This window comes from Phycodurus eques, chromosome 17 (genome assembly GCF_024500275.1).
Source record: "Phycodurus eques isolate BA_2022a chromosome 17, UOR_Pequ_1.1, whole genome shotgun sequence".
Classification (NCBI taxonomy): Eukaryota; Metazoa; Chordata; class Actinopteri; order Syngnathiformes; family Syngnathidae; genus Phycodurus; species Phycodurus eques.
Window position 1 is genome coordinate 7,571,752 of NC_084541.1, and position 18,540 is coordinate 7,590,291.

An 18,540-nucleotide genomic window follows, 5' to 3' on the forward strand; every position below is an offset into this window, starting at 1 on the left:
TGTCGTCTAATGCGGTTTCAATGACTTTGATCGGGACACATTCGGACAAATACTGAGCTCCACTGACATATTTAAGTCGCCAGTGGTAATCATTAGCTCATTCTGTATTTAATAAGGTTACCCGCTCACATTGTCTTTTGCCACACCGGCCAAGAGCAGTGACAATGCGCCACTCAAGAACAGATTGCTGCGATTACGCATCGTCCACATCAACACTGCTAGCCAAATTTAAAGGGAATGAGGGTACCTGCTATGAAGTTGGCTACACTACCACAGTGGCCCAGCTCACCCACCCTCAGATCCACCAGAATGCACTGGTCTACGAAATTACCACCCAGTTCTTACCCACCGCTGGAGCACTGTTGTGCTTTCCGCCGCACAGGATTTACACCGTTCATGAAAATGGGATCCTAAGTGTTATCAATGTGCAGGAACGTGTGAGGAAACATAAAGAAGGCGTTCCACCTCTGTGGTTCCCGTGACGAACGTGTAAATAAATCTGAGAAGTCATGAAATGAACATGAACATTTGTGCATTTGATCTGTAGGAGCTCCCGCTTGCTGTGTTCAAGAAGCCCCATTGTTTCTGTACTTGGACATCCTCCCTCTTCAGTCTGGACCAGCAGTCTGCTAGACATCAATGTGCGGAAACCACTGGTCTGAACAGCATCAGCAACTCCACACATACAACACCCACTGAGCAGGACTACTATCAGGTCTATCACACACCTGTACTTGGTGAGATATTTGTTATACATGTAATATAAACCTGGGTCAATTTTGTACATCACACTGTATATTTTTTTATCCATGAAAGCGTATTGCTGCCACACCATAAAAAAAAATAAAAAAGGTTCAGTATACATTATAACGTGAAACCTATCACGTTATAATGTGAAAAAGTTGGTTTCTTGGTGGACTCCTCAACTCTTGTTGCGACCCTGTGGTCACTCACATCCTTCCAAGGTGGAGTTAGTGACACAGGCAGACATAGAGAAGGTGTCTATCGTATCTATAGTTGCATATACAGTAGCTAGCAACTTTGATATCTACGACACAAAAAGGACTTCACCAGTGACCTGAACCGGAAGAAATTGGTTTGTTTTGGTTTGCCAAATGCGGAAGTCAAATTTATTACGTTTTTATCACATTAAAAAGTTTATTACTTATCACGTCACATTATAACGTGAAACTTATCACATTATAATGTGAAATGTATCACGTTATAATTGTTTGTTTTATAAACACGTTTATAAAAAAAAATGTGAGACTGAAGCTCTTTTATTTTTTCTGGTGTGGCAGCAATACGCTTCCGTATTTATCTATATATTTATGTTCACTTTTATTTTGCTTTGTTTTACTCTCCTGTCAGTTGTTTTACTCTCCTGTGTTGCAAATGAGAATGTGTTCTCAATTGCCTTGCCTGGGTAAATAAAGGTTACATACATTAATAGAAATAAGGCTCTGGTTTGAAATTAAGGCCAAGCCTGAGTCAGGCTTTATCAAAAAAAAAGAGGTCTACACTCAAGTATGTAAAGGGAGTCTTCCCTGGAGGAGTGTCCTTAGGGACATGATGGAGCAACCTGCCAATAGAGAATTACAATAATCCAGCCAAGAGGACACTTTTTTTTTTTTCAGTATTAGCTTTACCTTAATTTACACTCACAGACCACAACATTCATTCAACACTATTTTCTAAATTATTTAATTATTATATGGCTGTAGTTTCCTGAGCTATAAAGTCACATGGCACTATACTGATATGTTTTTCTTTTTAATGTTGCAATCACCTTGTTTACCAAAATGACAAGGGAAAGATTTTAGAAACGCATTTAGTGTAATGGAGTGCAATTGGATCCTACTGCAAACTACAACCACTATAATACAGTTACTGTTCAAATCATTTCAGTTATCTATTTTCATTCAATGTAACGCAACCCCATTATCCCTAAGTACATTTTTCTTGCTATGCATTTTTTTAACATTCAAATTACAGCAAATTGAGAGAAGACTGAAATAATTTGAGTACCATCATAAAACAGGGTGATGTTTGGAACAAACCAAATATAAAATGTAAAAGCATTTAAATGCACATGGTTTAGCAAGTGTACTGTATGTCGGGGTTCTCATTGAGATTGTTTGAACTGTTTTGTGTGATATAGAAGCAGTTTGATTTAGGTTATTTTCTGATTACGTTTTGAAGAATATGAAGAATATAAATAAAGCCGAAGATTTTTGCTGCCTGAACCTCACCTCCTTGTGTGCATTTGGATCCACCATCTTGTAACAGTATATACAGTGCCGCTGGTGGGGGCAATAATTGATGCCCCCCAAATGAAAATAATTTTGTCTGAATGAAGCTCCTCAACCGACTTCACCAATGCAATACTGTTATTGATTTGGCCTGAGCACAAAACGAGCAAATAGGTGAGTTTCCAACAAACAACAGGATAGGTTCCTCCAAAAAGTCAGCAAACAGCCAAATTCACGAATGCCCATTTACTATTATGCAGGGGTTCACTGTAGTTGGAACATGAATTATTTGAGGAATGGGGAAGTTATAAAATGGAATAGGCCTAATGGAATAAAAGAGATGAGACTGAATTAGAGATTGGTTGCACCTTTAAAAGCTCCCATTTCTCTTGGAGTTTTTTGTACACTGAACTTTGTCAGTGACAGTATTTTATTATTGTTGTGAGTTTCTGGTTACATATTACTTTGGTGTTGCCTCAAATGAATCCACTCATCACTGTGTCCACATCCCGACAAACAAACAAAAACTGCTCTTCCAGACTCCAGGTGCAAGGAGAGGATGTTTCTACCACAGAGATCCAGCTCTCTCGTGGCTCTCTCCAGTTTTCCTGGTGCCGGCAACACTTGGGTCCGACACCTGATCGAGCTCATGACAGGCTACTACACTGGCAGCTTCTATTTTGATGGCACCTTGTACAGCAGAGGTGGGAATAGCTACCTTTCCTCCGATGACTGTTGAAAGACACATTGCCTTGCATATGAAATTGTGTTTGTTTACTTCTCCCAGGTTTCAAAGGAGAGAAGGACTTCTGGAGGAGCGGTCGCAACATTTGTGTAAAGACTCATGAGAGCGGAAAGAAAGAGATTGAGATGTTCGACTCCGCCATCCTGCTGATTCGGAACCCTTATCGGTCTCTAATGGCTGAATTCAACCGCAAGTGTGCTGGACATTTAGGACATGCATCAGATGCCCAATGGAAAAGCAAAGGTAACACACTCTAATCTATGTACCCATACTGTCTACTGGTTCTAGTACTGCTTGGGTACTGTGATATCATGTCTTAATCTGATGCAAACAAATTATTTCACTACAGAATACTTAATATCACATTCCCTCATTCATTACTCACATGGGTATTAAATCCTATACACGGTTGGTTGACAGGCTCAACTGTTGACTACAGTGTTTCCCAACCTTTCTTGAGCCAAGGCACATATTTTAGATCTGAAAAATCCACCCAACAAAAATGTCACAAAACATATTGTACAAGTACTCAAATAAGTCTCAATTTACTCACAAATTGACTTACTAGTTGTGTGCCATGTTTTCTGTTGTATGATAGGAGTTATGGACCTTCAGTCGTCGAGTGAAAGAGCATTTACGATGTGGGTGTGTTGGTTGAATGGGTGAAACAAAGCCCAGCAGAAAAATGGATGCTACTTTGTCTGGCAACTTTCTTATGCCTACACATCCCTATATTTTTCGTCCGTCAAAATATATCATCTTAAAGCCTCCGGTGACTGGAATATATCCTACCGGTGTCCTGTCGTCGTAGTGTGTAAAGCTCCGTAACATTTTAGCCATGACCAAAAAAATTAAGAAAAAAAATGGTGAAAAACAGTTGTTAAACTGTTAAAATTATCCATCCATCCATTCTCAACAACACCTATCCTGTTCAGGGTCACGGGGCGCTGGAGCCTATCCCAGCTGACTTCGGGTGAAAGGCGGACTACACCCTGAAGTGGTCGCCAGTCAGCCGCAGGGCACATATATACACAGATAACCATCCATCCATTGTCAACACCGCTTATCCTGGTTAGGGTCGCGGGGCACTGGAGCCTATCCCAGCTGACTTCGGGCGAAAGGCGGACTACACCCTGAACTGGTCGCCAGTCAGTCGCAGGGTACATATAGACACGGACAACCGTTCGCACTCACATTCACACCGTCACTGAGTGGGAACTGATCCTACGCTGCCCAAACCAAAGTCAGGCGAGTGTACTGCTACACCATCAGTGGCAAGTTTAACATTATATCTCCACAACATAGTTCTTAGTCCTTGCACGTTTTCAGCAATTATCATTTCCTACTCCTCACTATACAGTAGACCCCCACTATTGGCAAGGGTAGATACCAAGCCCGACCCCCTAAAAAAATTAGGAAAAAAAACAAAAACGTAAATAAGCAGGGTATCCGGTAAAAAAAAAAAAAAAAGAAAGAAAAAAAAAGAAACAAATGCAAATAAGTGTGGATTGTGCAAAAAAAAAACAACAAATGCGAATAAGCGGGGGTTTCCATGAATAACAGGATAGGTTCCTCAAAGAATTCAGCAAATAGGTAAATACGCGGGGGTCCACTGTATATTTTTTTTTTTTACAGTATATCCTGAAGTATATAGTACCCTCAATACTCAGATGCACCATTTATTACATAATTCCTGTCACATAACCTACCGGAACAACGTCAGTTAGTTTACCTTCCATAATAAATATTGGACAAATCAATACATTATAACAAATTTATGTTTGTTTTAAACTGAGTTTATTTTACAAAATTACTACAAACAAATGACTTTGATATGGCAATCCCTGATGATGAGTTCATCTACTTATATTAAAGATATTTTCGTGCCACAACTCATGAATTTCAACCAAAATCAAACAATACCCCAGAAACTGAAAATCATCAGAATCAGAATCATCTTTATTTGCCAAGTGTGTCAAAAACACACGATGAATTAGTCTCCGGTAGTTGGAGCTGCTCAAGTACGACGACTGACAGTCAATTGACAGAGAATACTTTCGAGACATAAAAACATAAAAATACAGTCGCTGAGCAATAAAAGGTTACCAGTGATGTGGTCATGCCGGTACAATTATTTATTTATTCTTTTTTTTTTTTTGACAATTGTGCAAAATGATGCTGAGTCCTCTCGCAATTAGAGCATTTTGAAATGACTAATAGAACAATAGTCTGGTGCAATGACCATTGTGCAAACGGCGCAGAGAGTTCAAGAAATTGATGCAGTTTAAAGTGACTAGTAGTCCGATAATCTGGGACAATGTCAATTGTGCAAATGGTGCAGATAGTTCTCAAGCACGAGTGGCTAGTATTGGTCAACAACAGATGTGCAAGTAGTGCAGGGTGGCAAGACTACTACAGTGAGTGCACGAGTAATGTATAATTGGTCCGACAGAGATGTGACTACATTCTCAAGACAAAATTGGCAGCATGTTACAATAGAATTGTAAGTTAACTGTTTAAGTAGTTAATGGCAAGAGGGAAGAAGCAATTGGAATGTCTGCTAGTTTTAGTTTGCATTGTTCGATAGCACCTACCTGAGGGAAGGAGCTGGAAGAGGCAGTGACCAGGATGTGGAGGGTCCAAGAGGATTTTGCATGCTCATGTCTTAGTTCTGGCTGCGTGCAAGTCCTCAAGAGCAGGTAGGGCCATACCAACAATTTCTTGAGCAGCTTTGATTAACTGTTGCATTTGGAGTTTATCCTTTTTTGTGGCACCACCAAACCAGACTGTGATGGATGAACACAGGACTGATTCGATGACTCCTGTGTAGAAATGCCTCAACAGCTCCGGTAGCAGTTCGTGCTTCCTTTAGAAACTGCAGGGAGTATATCCTATGCTGGGCCTTTTTGACAAGGTTAACGTTGGTCTCCCACTTCAGGTCCTGTGAAACTGTAATTCCCAGAAACTTGCAGGTCTCGACGGTTGACACGGGGCAGCGGGAGAGCGTTAGGGGCAGCTGTGGCAAAGGATGCCTCCTGAAGTCCACGATCATCTCTACAATCTTGTTCAACTCCAGGTTGTGTCGGCCACACCACAGCGCCAGCCGCTCCACTTTCTGACGATATGCAGGCTTGTCAGCATCTTTGATGAGGCCGATGAATGTGATGTCGTCTGCAAACTTCAGGAGTTTGACAGCTGGGTTCATTAAGTTGCAGTCCTTGTAGAGAGAGAAGGGCAGCGGCGAGAGGATACATCCTTGGGGCGCCCTGGTGCTGGTGGTGCATGTGGATGGGGTGGTGTCCCACAGCCTCACCTGCTGTGTCCTGCCCATCAGGAAGCTGTAAATGCACTGGCAGATGGCAGGCGAGACGCTGAGCTGGAGAAGCTTGGAAGAGACGAGTTCGGGGATGATGGTGTTGAACGCAGAGCAGAAGTCCACAAACAGGATCCTCGTATAGGTCCCCGAGCCATCGAGGTGTTCTTGGATGTAGTACAGTCCCGTGTTGACTGGATAATCCGCGGACCTGTTTGCTCGGTAGGCAAACTGCAGGGGTAAAGTAGGGGGCCTGTGACGCTCTTGAGGTGGTCAAGCACAATGCGTTCAAAGGATTTCAAGACCACAGATGTCAAGGCGACAGACCTGTAGTCATTCAAACCCGAAATTGGAGGTTTCTTGGGGACTGGGATGATGGTGGAGCGTTTGAAACAGGATGGTACTTGACACATTTCCAGAGATCTATTGAAGATCTGTGTGAAGACTGGAGCGAGCTGGTCTGCGCAGACATTGAGGCAGGATGGGGACACAAGGTCTGGGCCTACTGCTTTGTTTATTTTTTGTAGTTTGAGGATGCATCTCCCCTCTTGTTTGTGGATGGTCAACGCAGAAGCGGGAGTCAAGAGGTGTGATGGTGATTTTTTTCTTTATCGGCACAATGCATCATTGGACATATTTGATTTTCTTGTGACCATTGTTGTTCATTACTTCTGCAACCTCTCCATTGTGGGATTGTGGGAAGACAAAAGCAGATAACCTACTGTACACACTGAAACAGCACTATAAAATGCTGAACGAGCTACAGGGCCGAATGGTGGATTTTAGTGGAAGAAGCAAGAAGCAAGAGATTTCATGCATTGTAGTTGCAAGCTGAAGCTAATTGGCCTTGGCTCATTTTCTGTGAAGAACATAGAGGCCAAATTATTCTCTGCTTGGGCCTTGCAATTGATTTTGGAAGAGAGTAGCTTTTGATGGTGATAATGCAGACATGGAAAACCGCCGGCCCACAAGCTGCTTGCTGCCAAACATGTGGCCTGTGAGTCTGGGGATTCTGCTTGAATCACGTCCAACTTGTGCATCAACTGTGTGAGCAAACCGGTTTTGCCCTTAGCGGGGCACTGGTTCACAGTTGCAGCTCAGGGTGCGTACCCTCTGGCGGCTTTCCCCAACTACTGTGCCTGTCGGATTCATCTGCTGGGCATCAGTTGGGGGCATCTAAGCTCCACAATGAAGGGTTTGAGATTTCATTCTAAAAATGATTTCATTCTCAAAATAACATTAACAACATTTTAAAATTGCAGTAGTTGCAAGAATAACACAGGAGCCTCAGGTGAGTTTGGCGTTAAGTGTCCACCATATATATAGGCCGACTAAGCACTGCCGCAAATAGCAAAAATCAGAGCGTAATAACCCCACCCACCCACACAAACACACAATGTAGTCTAATTGGCTCAAGTTGACACAAAATGACAAAGCACTTAAAATGGAGAAGAGGGGCATTCATTACAGGGGATTAACTATCATTTCAGCATTGGGAGGTCAGAAATGAGATGGGGCTCAAGTCGTGTTGTCAGTCGCAAACGACTTGTGAAGAAGAAGGAAGGGCACCGCTGCCTAAGAGAACTATCCCCAAATCAGCTGCTCACACTGTACCATACTTCAACTCTTTTAAGTTCATCCAGTGAATTGGGTGGGTTGTGGGAAAAAAAACAGCACTAACATTTACACATACCGGCAACGAATGGTAGCGAATACATGCAAATTGTAACAGCAAAGTACAAATTACATTACAGGGGCTATTAGTAGCTACACTGGGAGAGAAGAAAAAACATACAGTTCAGTTACACTTTGACTGTACACGAGGTGCATTCAAGAATTGTCAACAAAACACCATCAATGAATTAAACTAGGAATGTTCAATACCACTTTTTTTCAGACCAATACCATTACGAGTATTCAATCTTGAGTACTCACCGATACCGTGTAGCAATACAATAGTATTTTTGATACATAAATTTACAATTAACACAATGGCAGATAAGTGTGAGCAAAGACCTTTTGTTCTGATATACATGATGGTTCGCCGATGTGTCAAGCTACCACAATGTAACGCCAACTACTGGCAAGGAGGTGTCACTCGATGTCAGATTTGATTGGCTTAATTATCTGTAGCTGGTATCAGCAACCTTCACGAGTACCCAATACCTTGAAATACACTCTGATACTAATACCCTGTATCGGTACTTGCTAGGGATGTAACGATATCTACATCTCACGCTTCGCTTTTATCACGGTATTAATCTCACGGTAATTATTGCAATATTGCAGGAAGGTTCACGGTACAGGTGGGGCGAAGACACGAAAGCAGGAGAACCAAAAAAACAAAAAACATCTTCTCTTGCTGGCTGAGTCCTGGCCGAGTCCTTCTCAATAGGTTTTAGTAGTTTCTATGCATTTCCCCTCAGGTTTTTGTGAAAAAGAATCATCATCTATTTCTGTACACTTCTGTCCCCATCCATCCAATTTTTACATTCTTACACTGTACTTCCAAAACAGCATTATTGCTGTACCCATAATATATGCTTGCAATAACAAAACTGTTCATTTAGAAATTGTCTGTTCAATAATTTAACAGCATTTATTGTCATTTTTTAATTTATAACGTTAGAAATGGGATACTGCCTACTAACAGTGATTTCTTTGCTGGAGTCCAAAATTTACAGTGAAGTCATAAACGCTGGAGCACTCTTGGCATGGGAATCTTTAGTTTCTTTTCCTCCGCTTAGCGATATTGTAGGATGGTTTATTTTTCTGAGCAGCCTCTGTAATATGTTTTCATTTGAAATGTAGACATTTCATTTAAAGAGAGGGAAGTATTTAAGTTAGATTTATTTTGGCGTCGATATCTGTATTTGTACAGAGTGGACCTATTTTATTATTTCATTTTTGGGACTACTGTATCGACAGCAGAATATGTTGTAACGAGGAGTTGGAATCGTTATTCTCACTGTGTGTGATGTTCTTTCACCCACAACTTTCGACTTGAGTTAACACTCACTCGTACACCAATAAAGAATGCTATTGTTACAATATGCTAAAATAATTCGGCGCCGCCGCCGGCCAGGATGCGGGCTCACAAAGTGAAGATCCAGTAGCAGCCGATCGCGACCCGTGAGTCAGCGTTTGTTGGGACAGAGGCCGACGCGAACGACATGGCGCCTCTCGCCCAATCGATTGCGACGCAATGCTAAAACCGGTATAGAGGCTACGCTGTAGTCTTGGGAGGGACACGAGGCACTGAGTTGTTGCTTTTTTTTATTTTTTATTTTTTTTAACCTGTCCTGTTCAGTTGCATGGCCTAGCAGAATGGTGCGTCTGTATGCCTTTTGTGCTGGAACCGTTTTGCTGTGCAACAGGGGAGTTTGAAATACTCACTCTGCTTATTTTTTAATTATTCTGATATTTATTTGAACATGCAGCCGGACAGAAAAGGGACAGAAAGAGGGACAGAGTGGACAAGGGGAATAGGCGTGCGAACCACAGCAGAACAATAGTAAGACAGTCTACATATTTGAACACGAGTAATGTTACAAAAGTCGAATTGTGTTGTTATTAGTGGGGGTTAGGGTCGTATTAGTGAATGAACACCATATCACATGCATGTTAGCAACTGGTGTACGGAGCTGCTGACCCGGCAAATTTAGGAAGGGTGGGTCCGGCCCCCTCCACCCGCAAGAAGGGCCCAATCCAGTGAGCCTGTCCAACGGGGGACCCAACCAGGGGGAAGACACCCACTCCCCAAGACTCAGGGCGGTCCCCAGCCCAACTGAAGCGCCCTGACCAGTACCAACAGGAGGGGCAGTCTGTGCACAGGCAAATCTTTGACTATGCAGGGTTTCACTAAATGGTGTTTATTAATGTCAATCTGGCGGCACTGTGGGCGACTGGTTAGCACATCAGCCTCACAGTTCTGAGGACCGGGGTTCAAATCCCAGCCTCGCCTGTTTGGAGTTTGCATGTTCTCCTCATGCCTGCGTGGGTTTTCTCCGTGTACTCCAGTTTCCTCCCACATCCCAAAAACATGCATGGTAGGTTAATTGAGGACTCTAAATTGCCCGTAGGTGTGAATGTGAGTGAGAGTGGTTGTTTGTTCAAATCTGCGCTCCGATTGGCTGGCGACCAGTTCAGGGTGTACCCCGCCTCCTGCCCAAAGAAAGCTGGGATAGGCTTTCTCGGTACAGAAAATGGATGGATGGATAATGTCAGTCTTCCACGCCATTCCTTTTTTTTCCCCCAGTGAGTGTGCTTTTATTTTTCAGTGTTTGATTTGAACTTTCAGTTTTTTCACATTTGTGTTATTTGTTTTATTTCAACTTAATGGCAGTATTTTGGCATGTAGCAAAGAGTCTTGGAGGGTGGGGGTGACTTTTTACAATTTGACGCGTGCTGATATCAGCATGACAGTGACACAAAGGGCACTTATGATCCGACGCAGGAAGCGGGCAAAATCTCCCCCATCCCAATGGATTGCTTAGTGCCTGGGGAAAAGATAGTCTACCACCTCTATGCAAAAACTCTGTCATTAAGTTTAAAGTCAACAAGAGAAAACTAAATAAAACCAAGTTAAAATTGGACAACAAAACACTGAAAAAAATAAAGCATTGTCATTGAAAATAAGATGTCCATTTCAGGTGCCACTAAAATATCACACACAAAGACAAATAGCCAAAAGCTAGCGAAGATGTTATGTTAGACTTTTTAATTTAAAAAAAGTATTAAGAAGGGCAGCACAGTGACTCACATCTTGTTCATCTTAGAAAATGAATGGATGGATTAATAATTTCTAAGACATACAATAGTTTGCTTTTCCATCCATCCATTTTCTGTATCGCTTTGTCCTCACTAGGGTCGCGGGCGTGCTGGAGTCTATCCTACCTATCTTCGGGCGAGAGACAGGGTACACCCTGAAGTGGTCGCCAGCCAATCGCAGGGCACATAGAAACAAACAATCATTTGAACCCCGGTCTTCAGAACTGTGAGGCATTTGTGATAACCAGTTGAGCACCGTGCCACCAGTTTGCTTTTCATTAAAAAAAAAAAAAAGTGTTCATGACTATCCTGTGGCTATGGAAAGCAACAGGCGACCGATCATCAGAGCTTGTGTACAAAAGAGAGAGGTACTATAAAGTGCTTTTGCCTTTATGTAAAGTGCTATGATGCAATAAAAGAAACTAATTGTCTTTCACATTAAATTCATCGACAGGCCGCATAGTGCAACATGGTTGTATTCCATTGCGGGGCTTGTAGGGATCCATAGCAATGAGCTTGCCCCCTGCTCGGTGTGGGTATTGAGCACTAGCTGTTTGCTTAATAACTGCGGGGCGACAGGGGCAGTGGATGTGCAGCTGTAAGCCTCCCCACAACCCCAGTGGGAAAAAGGGTGGTGGGAAGCCCTATTACCCTGGGATATGTTTAGTTATTTGTTTCGGAAGATATATCAATGTTTGGGCAAAAGACAATTTCAAACGTAGATTGCATTAAAAAATATATTGGAAAAAAAAGGAAAATGTAAAATTGCACAATGTCCTTGTAAAGTGCAAGAGCAAATGTAATAAAGTGCCGCTTTGTGTCAGGAAGTACAACCCCAATACCAATGAAGTTGGGTCGTTGTGTTAAACATAAATAAAAACAGAATACAATGATTTGCAAATCATGTTCAACCTATATTTAATTGAATACACTACAAAGACAATATATTTCATGTTCAAACTGATAAACTTGATTGTTTTTAACAAATAATCATTAACTTAGAATTTTATGGCTGCAACATGTTCCAAAAAAAGCTGGGACAGGTGGCAAAAAAAGACTGAGAAAATTGAGGAATGCTCATCAAAAACCTGTTTGGAACATCCCACAGGTGAACAGGCTAATTGGGAAGAGGTGGGTGCCATGATTGGGTAGAAAAGGAGCTTCCCTGAATTGCTCAGTCCTTCACAAGCAAAGATGGGATGAGGTTCACCTCTTTGAGAACAAGTACATGAGAAAATAGTCGGAACAGATTAAGGACAATGTTCCTCAACGTACAATTGCAAGAAATGTAGGAATTTCATCATCTACGGTCCATAATATCATCAAAAGGTTCAGAGAATCTGGAGAAATCACTGCATGTAAGCGGCAAAGCCGAAAACCAACGTTGAATGCCCGTGACCTTCGATCCCTCAGGCGGCACTGCATCAACAACCGACATCAATGTGTAAAGGATATCACCACATGGGCTCAAGAACACTTCAGAAAACCAATGCCAGTAAATACAGTTCGGTGCTACATCCGTAAGTGCAACTTGAAACTCTACTATGCAAAGCAAAAGCCATTTAACAACAACACCCAGAAACGCCGCCAGCTTCTCTGGGGCCGAGCTCATCTAAGACGGACTGATGCAAAGTGGAAAAGTGTTCTGTGGTCTGACGAGTCCACATTTCAAATTGTTTTTGTAAATTCTGGATGTCGTGTCCTCCGGGCCAAAGAGGAAAAGAACCATCCGGCCTGTTATGGACGCAAAGTTCAAAAGCCAGCATCTGTGATGGCATAGGTAACTTACACATCTGTGAAGGCACCATTAATGCTGAAAGGTACACACAGGTTTTGGAGAAACATATGCTGCCATCCAAGCAACGTCTTTTTCACGGACGACCCCTGCTTATTTCAGCAAGACAATGCCAAACCACATTCTGCACGTGTTACAACAGTGTGGCTTGGGAGTAAAAGAGTGGGGGTACTAGACTGGCCTGCCTGCAGTCCAGAACTGTCTCCCATTGAAAATGTGTGCCGCATTATGAAGCGTAAAATATGACAACGGAGACCCCGGACTGTTGAACAGCTGAAGCTGTACATCAAGCAAGAATGGGAAATAATTCCACCTACAAAGCTTCAACAATTAGTGTCCTCAGTTCCCAAACGTTTATTGAATGTTGTTCAAAGAAAAGGTGATGTAACACAGTGGTAAACATGACCCTGTCCCAGCTTTTTGGAACGTGTTGCAGCCATAAAATTCCAAGTTAATGATTATTTGCTAAAAACAATCAAGTTTATCAGTTTGAACATTAAATATCTTGTCTTTGTAGTGTATTCAATTAAATATAGGTCGAACATGATTTGCAAATCATTGTATTCTGTTTTTATTTATGTTTAACACAACGTCCCAACTTCATTGGAATTGGGGTTGTACAAAGGAATATTGCACGTTGCTGCCCTACTGCATATCACCAAAAGTACTACTTGTTGTATATATTAAATAAAGTGCTTTAGTTTTACAAAAGTACAAAAGAATATTGCACATTACCCTATTAAAAAGCAGTATAAGAAACTACTAGTTGTAAATAAAATAGTTTATACTGCATCTTAAAGTGTTTGAGAAATTCCACATGGCCCTGTTGCACACTGCCCTGTTACATCACGTATACATAAGTAATTACACATGGTCACAGATATGGTTGGTCCTTATCCACACTTTCAGATGCTTCTTAAATGTTATGTAGCTGGGTGATTCTCTGACTGGGAGTGATAGACTGTTCCAGAATTTACAGGCCACCTAAAAGGTAGTTCACAATCACCTCGAGAGGTGATTCTGATATTTTTCTGTTTGATGAAGTCTTAGATTGGTGATGGTGCGAGTCCTTGTAAAAGCAAGCAAACTTGAATATTTTAATGTTTTCAAAAGGGACCAGGTTTTACTTTGAAAGGATTTTGCAATAATAATAATATTTTTTTTGTGAGATTTTCCAAAGCTTTTTTGAATAAGGACTCCAACGCTTTAATATTTGTTGCTCCAGTAAAACAGCCAGCTAGTGCTACACAGTAGTCAATTTGTGAAAGAATCACTGAATACAGAAAGGCCGCCTTGTTTGAAATTAAAGTTAAATTTTAAAGTATTGGATTTTTTGGATGACTCTTAAAAGACAGAACGGAATCCAAAACAACCTCTAGTTACAATTTGTAGCATTTCTCCTGCAAGAAAGATTTTAGAGACATATATTTGCTGTTCTTTTAGAATATTATACGTATTGTTTTCTTAGTATTCAGTAGCAGAGAGTTACTTGACAAACAGGACTGTATTTGAGTTGCTGGTAGTGTGAGGATCTTAGCAGCTTCAGTGTATAAATTACGGTGTCATCCGCAAACATTTGAATATTAATGGAGCAAACGTTCGGTAGTTCATTAATATACAGTACAAAGAGAATAAAATCGGTCCAAGGACGGAAACTTGTTGAGCACCAGCAGAACACTCCAATAACAAGGATTTTATGCCACTGACCTGCACACAACAACTTTTAATTGGAAAGATATGATTTCATTCAAATGATAGCTTGTGTGGAACAGTTGGTTGTGTAAAATGTAATGGTTAACAGAATAAAAAGCCCTTTTCCAGATTTAGAAATACAGCTCCAAACAGCTATTTTGAATATTAAATAATAGTTCATCAGCAACCATCTTCGCATTGTTCTCTAGTTGATTATTAACTTTAATTTCAAGGTTGTTCTTATAATGTGTAGACTTTCTGGCACTTAATTTGTGTATGTTTTGTCATATAGTTTTGTTATTCTCCCTGGCATTTGTAATCATAGTCATTGATTGAGCTTTTGCCTTTCTTAATGTTAGGTTGTCTGCAGGCGGCACATTCTGTATACAAACAGACCACTGAACTATTTGTATGTGATGCATTTAATCCACTTAGTTCCTTAGCCTGTTAGAGCATATTTAGTCATTTTCTCTGTTATGCAAATGTGATAGTTGTTCCCAAAGATTTTAAACTAATTGAAACACTATAAAAACACTTTGGTGGTTTATTTAACAGTTACACTCCAACTATTTTGTAATTGTTTATTGAGTGTGACAGTTAGATAAGCCATGATGTGTATGTGTATAAAATGAGTCCCGGACAAAGCACCCGTATACAATGTCTTTTCTTTTACCCAAGATACCAAAGATGACACTATCCGATGTTTACTCTTTGTGTTTACATATATCAATTCATATTTGAATATAGATAAATGATATGCATGTATTTAACTTTTCTCCGAAGACACCAGACAAAGATTTTTTTGGTTTCTTTCAGGAAGTTTGGGTTCAAAGCATAATGTCACCAACCCGTTGTGATGCTGGTCATCATGGCATATACAGGAATTCTGCTAACCTGTTTTTCAGGTTTGGTCACGTGACATTCCACATATAGCGGATTACTTTGAGTTGTTAATAAAACTTGCATTGTGGAATACCCCTTTCCGTCTGTTGAACCCATTATTGACAATTACGAAATGCTTCAGATGAGCCTGTCGATTCCGGAAAACAAATGGGTGAGTTTTTTTGTTGTTGTTTTTTTTTGTATGGAAACAAAGTGCGAAAACCCGAACAAAATTTCGATGAATTCATCTCTATGTAACAATGAATGCAATGAAACTGGCTGCGAATATACTGTACATTGTATGTCCAAACAGTCCTGTGTTATGCTGTTTTACTGCAGAATGGCCAGAATTCGTCTCCAGCTACGCCCCCTGGTGGTCATCCCACGCATTGAGTTGGCTGAAGTTTGGACGTCGCCTACACGTGGTACATTATGAGGAGCTACAAAGGGCTCTCCTCCCTCAGCTCAGGCTCATCACAGCCTTCCTGAATGTCACCGCGACTGAGGAGAGACTGATCTGTGCGCAGAGCAACCAGGATGGCTACTTTAAAAGGCCAGGGGCCCAGCAGCCGTCCTTTGACCCGTTTACACCTCACATGAGGCAAATGATTGACACCTTCATTCACAACGTCGACACGGCACTACAGAGCAGGAATTTTAGTGGACTTCCAAGAGAATATCTACCCAGATGATGCCATGGAAAATCATCCATCTAGTCAACAAGAGAGCAAAACACACACACTGGCCAATGTAAGTGGACCAACTGCTTCTTTGTCAGGCCAGATGCACTTTGAATGGAACCACACAGGAGAGTAGAGCAGAAAACAAATCATTGTGCCATCGTACGGTGACCATAGAAGCCTCCAGGCTGGACCTACTTCTCTGTAAACAACAAATACGATGAATACTAAAAGAGGATTTGACAAGATGTGTGGCAGCAGAAGTAGGATTTTCGAGCAAAGTGTCTGACTGCACAACACATGACAGTGCAAATTATAGGTGGACATTTTTTTTTTTCTCCTCAACTTCTCTACAATAATGGTTTTCTTTTAGTCTATGCCCATATTCATTTCCTGTTGTGCTAACACTGATGATAGCAAGAAAAAGCAGATTATACAGATTTGCAAATCTGATGGATAAAAGCCTCAATGTTATTACATGCTGCAGTGATCCAATGACTGTACTGAACTCCTGCTGTATATTGCCTCTTTTCATTAAATACATTGACATTACATTGTAAGAGATGTTGAAATTGTTGCAGTTCAGTAAAATATGTTTTCTTGGGTAAAGTTAAAGTGCTCTGAACATTTTTAAGATACCTGATTTTTCTATACAGCCAGTATGTTCGTGTAAATAAACATTCAGGCAGTTTTCATGAGCACAGATGTAAGATCCTTGCTCCTTTATTAACGTTACAATAATCCCTTTCACGGGAGTTACGGTCCAAACACTGCCGTGAAAAGCGAAAATCAATGAATGTACGAGCCTTTCTTTTCCTAGTAATTCATCTTTTTCCTCACATGAGTCATTTCTCAAATGCAAAGGTCACACATCAGGAGGCGCAAGAAGGTGGACAAGGTGCTGCTGGAGACTCTGGTTGACAAGGTAGTTCTGTATATAAGGGGCACCATGGCGTCCATCAATCCAGTCGTTATAGCCTCATTCAGGTTGCAGGTGAGTTGGAGCCTCTTCCAGATGACTTGGGCAAGAGGTGGAGAACACCTTGGACTGGTCCAGCCAATCACAGGACACATAGACAAACAACCAATCACGCTTACATTCACATCTACAACCAATATAGTCTTCAATGCATCTAAGAAACATGTTTTTTGAACGGGAGAGCTCCCAGAGCATGCCCAATCTCAGAATTGCAAGGCGGGTGGGCTAACCACTAGCTCACCATGCCGCCCCAAAATTGTTAACCAACAAAGAGGCAAACGAGAGGCAGGCAAAAGAAGCTAACTAACACGAAGAAAAATCCTTGACACAGTCGCACTTTGTTTTCAATCATTTTTGCCGGTGTAAACACCAGAGATCCGATTGTGATGATTGCAAAGCAATATTGCATCAATATGAAGCTGTTGTTTTAACGTATAATTGTGTATAGCATATGCAGATGCTTATAAACAGGGGCGTTTCTAGACCCCATGGGGGGCCCCAGTCAAGAAGGACCATCTACACCGCCCCGCCCCCTGCAAAAAAAAATTACAAATAAATAAATAAGTATAAAACATGACGAAGAAAAGCTGTATTTTATTACATAATTGACTTATAAAATAAATGACCAAAAAACAACAATGAAACCCCTAAAGGGAGAATTTGTAGTCAAAAAAAAAAAACACGTTTTGTCATATATGTAAAACTCACCTGACAGTAGAATATTATAGAAATTATATTTACCACTACTGAGCAAGTGTGTGTGTGTTTCAAAGACAGAAACACAGACAAGGCAGCGAAGGTACAGCAGCAGTTTAGAGAGAAAAGCAAAGCTTCCAAAAAACAAATGCCGTCAATTGTGGAATTAATTTGTGACGATTTTGACTGTCTACGTAATTGTGACTCGTCGCCTAATATTGATATCCCTAGCTGCTAGTAGTAATTCGTAGTAGTAGTAATTCACAGTGGAGCCATCCACTTCGCCATTCAGGGAAGATGCTTTTTTTTTTTTTTTTTAGGTTATAGGCAGACATCTATCTATCTATCTATCTATCTATCTATCTATCTATCTATCTATCTATCTATCTATCTATCTATCTATCTATCTATCTATCTATCTATCTATCTATCTATCTATCTATCTATCTATCTATCTATCCAACCATCTATCTATCTATCTATCTATCCATCCATCCATACATCCATCCATACATCCATACATACATACATCCAAACACAAATAAGTACCAGTTTGGACAAACCAATTCCAAGGCAGAATTGAGGTTGTTATCAATTTTAGCATTTGACAAGAAATCCATTATTCTACTAATGGGAGAAATTATCACTGTCAACACAGGACTAACTTTGTGCAACGTCTAATAATGGCATACACCTGTCTGTGTAAACAAATTTAAAGACATGTGTATTGTTTTGG

The 18,540-nt window shown here is 40.9% G+C and overlaps 1 protein-coding gene across 4 annotated transcripts in view; it reads left to right on the plus strand.

Annotated features, from left to right (window-relative positions):
* Positions 1-16,744, plus strand: part of LOC133416118 (sialate:O-sulfotransferase 1-like) — a 42,655-nt gene extending 25,911 nt beyond the window's left edge. For all 4 annotated transcript variants that reach the window (XM_061702780.1, XM_061702781.1, XM_061702782.1 and 1 more), the window contains 4 exons: positions 548-737; positions 2,792-2,956; positions 3,040-3,240; positions 15,789-16,744. In XM_061702780.1, coding sequence (XP_061558764.1) covers positions 548-737; positions 2,792-2,956; positions 3,040-3,240; positions 15,789-16,141 — 909 coding nt within the window. In that variant the 3' untranslated portion in view covers positions 16,142-16,744. The remainder of the gene's footprint in view (positions 1-547; positions 738-2,791; positions 2,957-3,039; positions 3,241-15,788) is intronic.
* Positions 16,745-18,540: the final 1,796 nt, after the last annotated feature.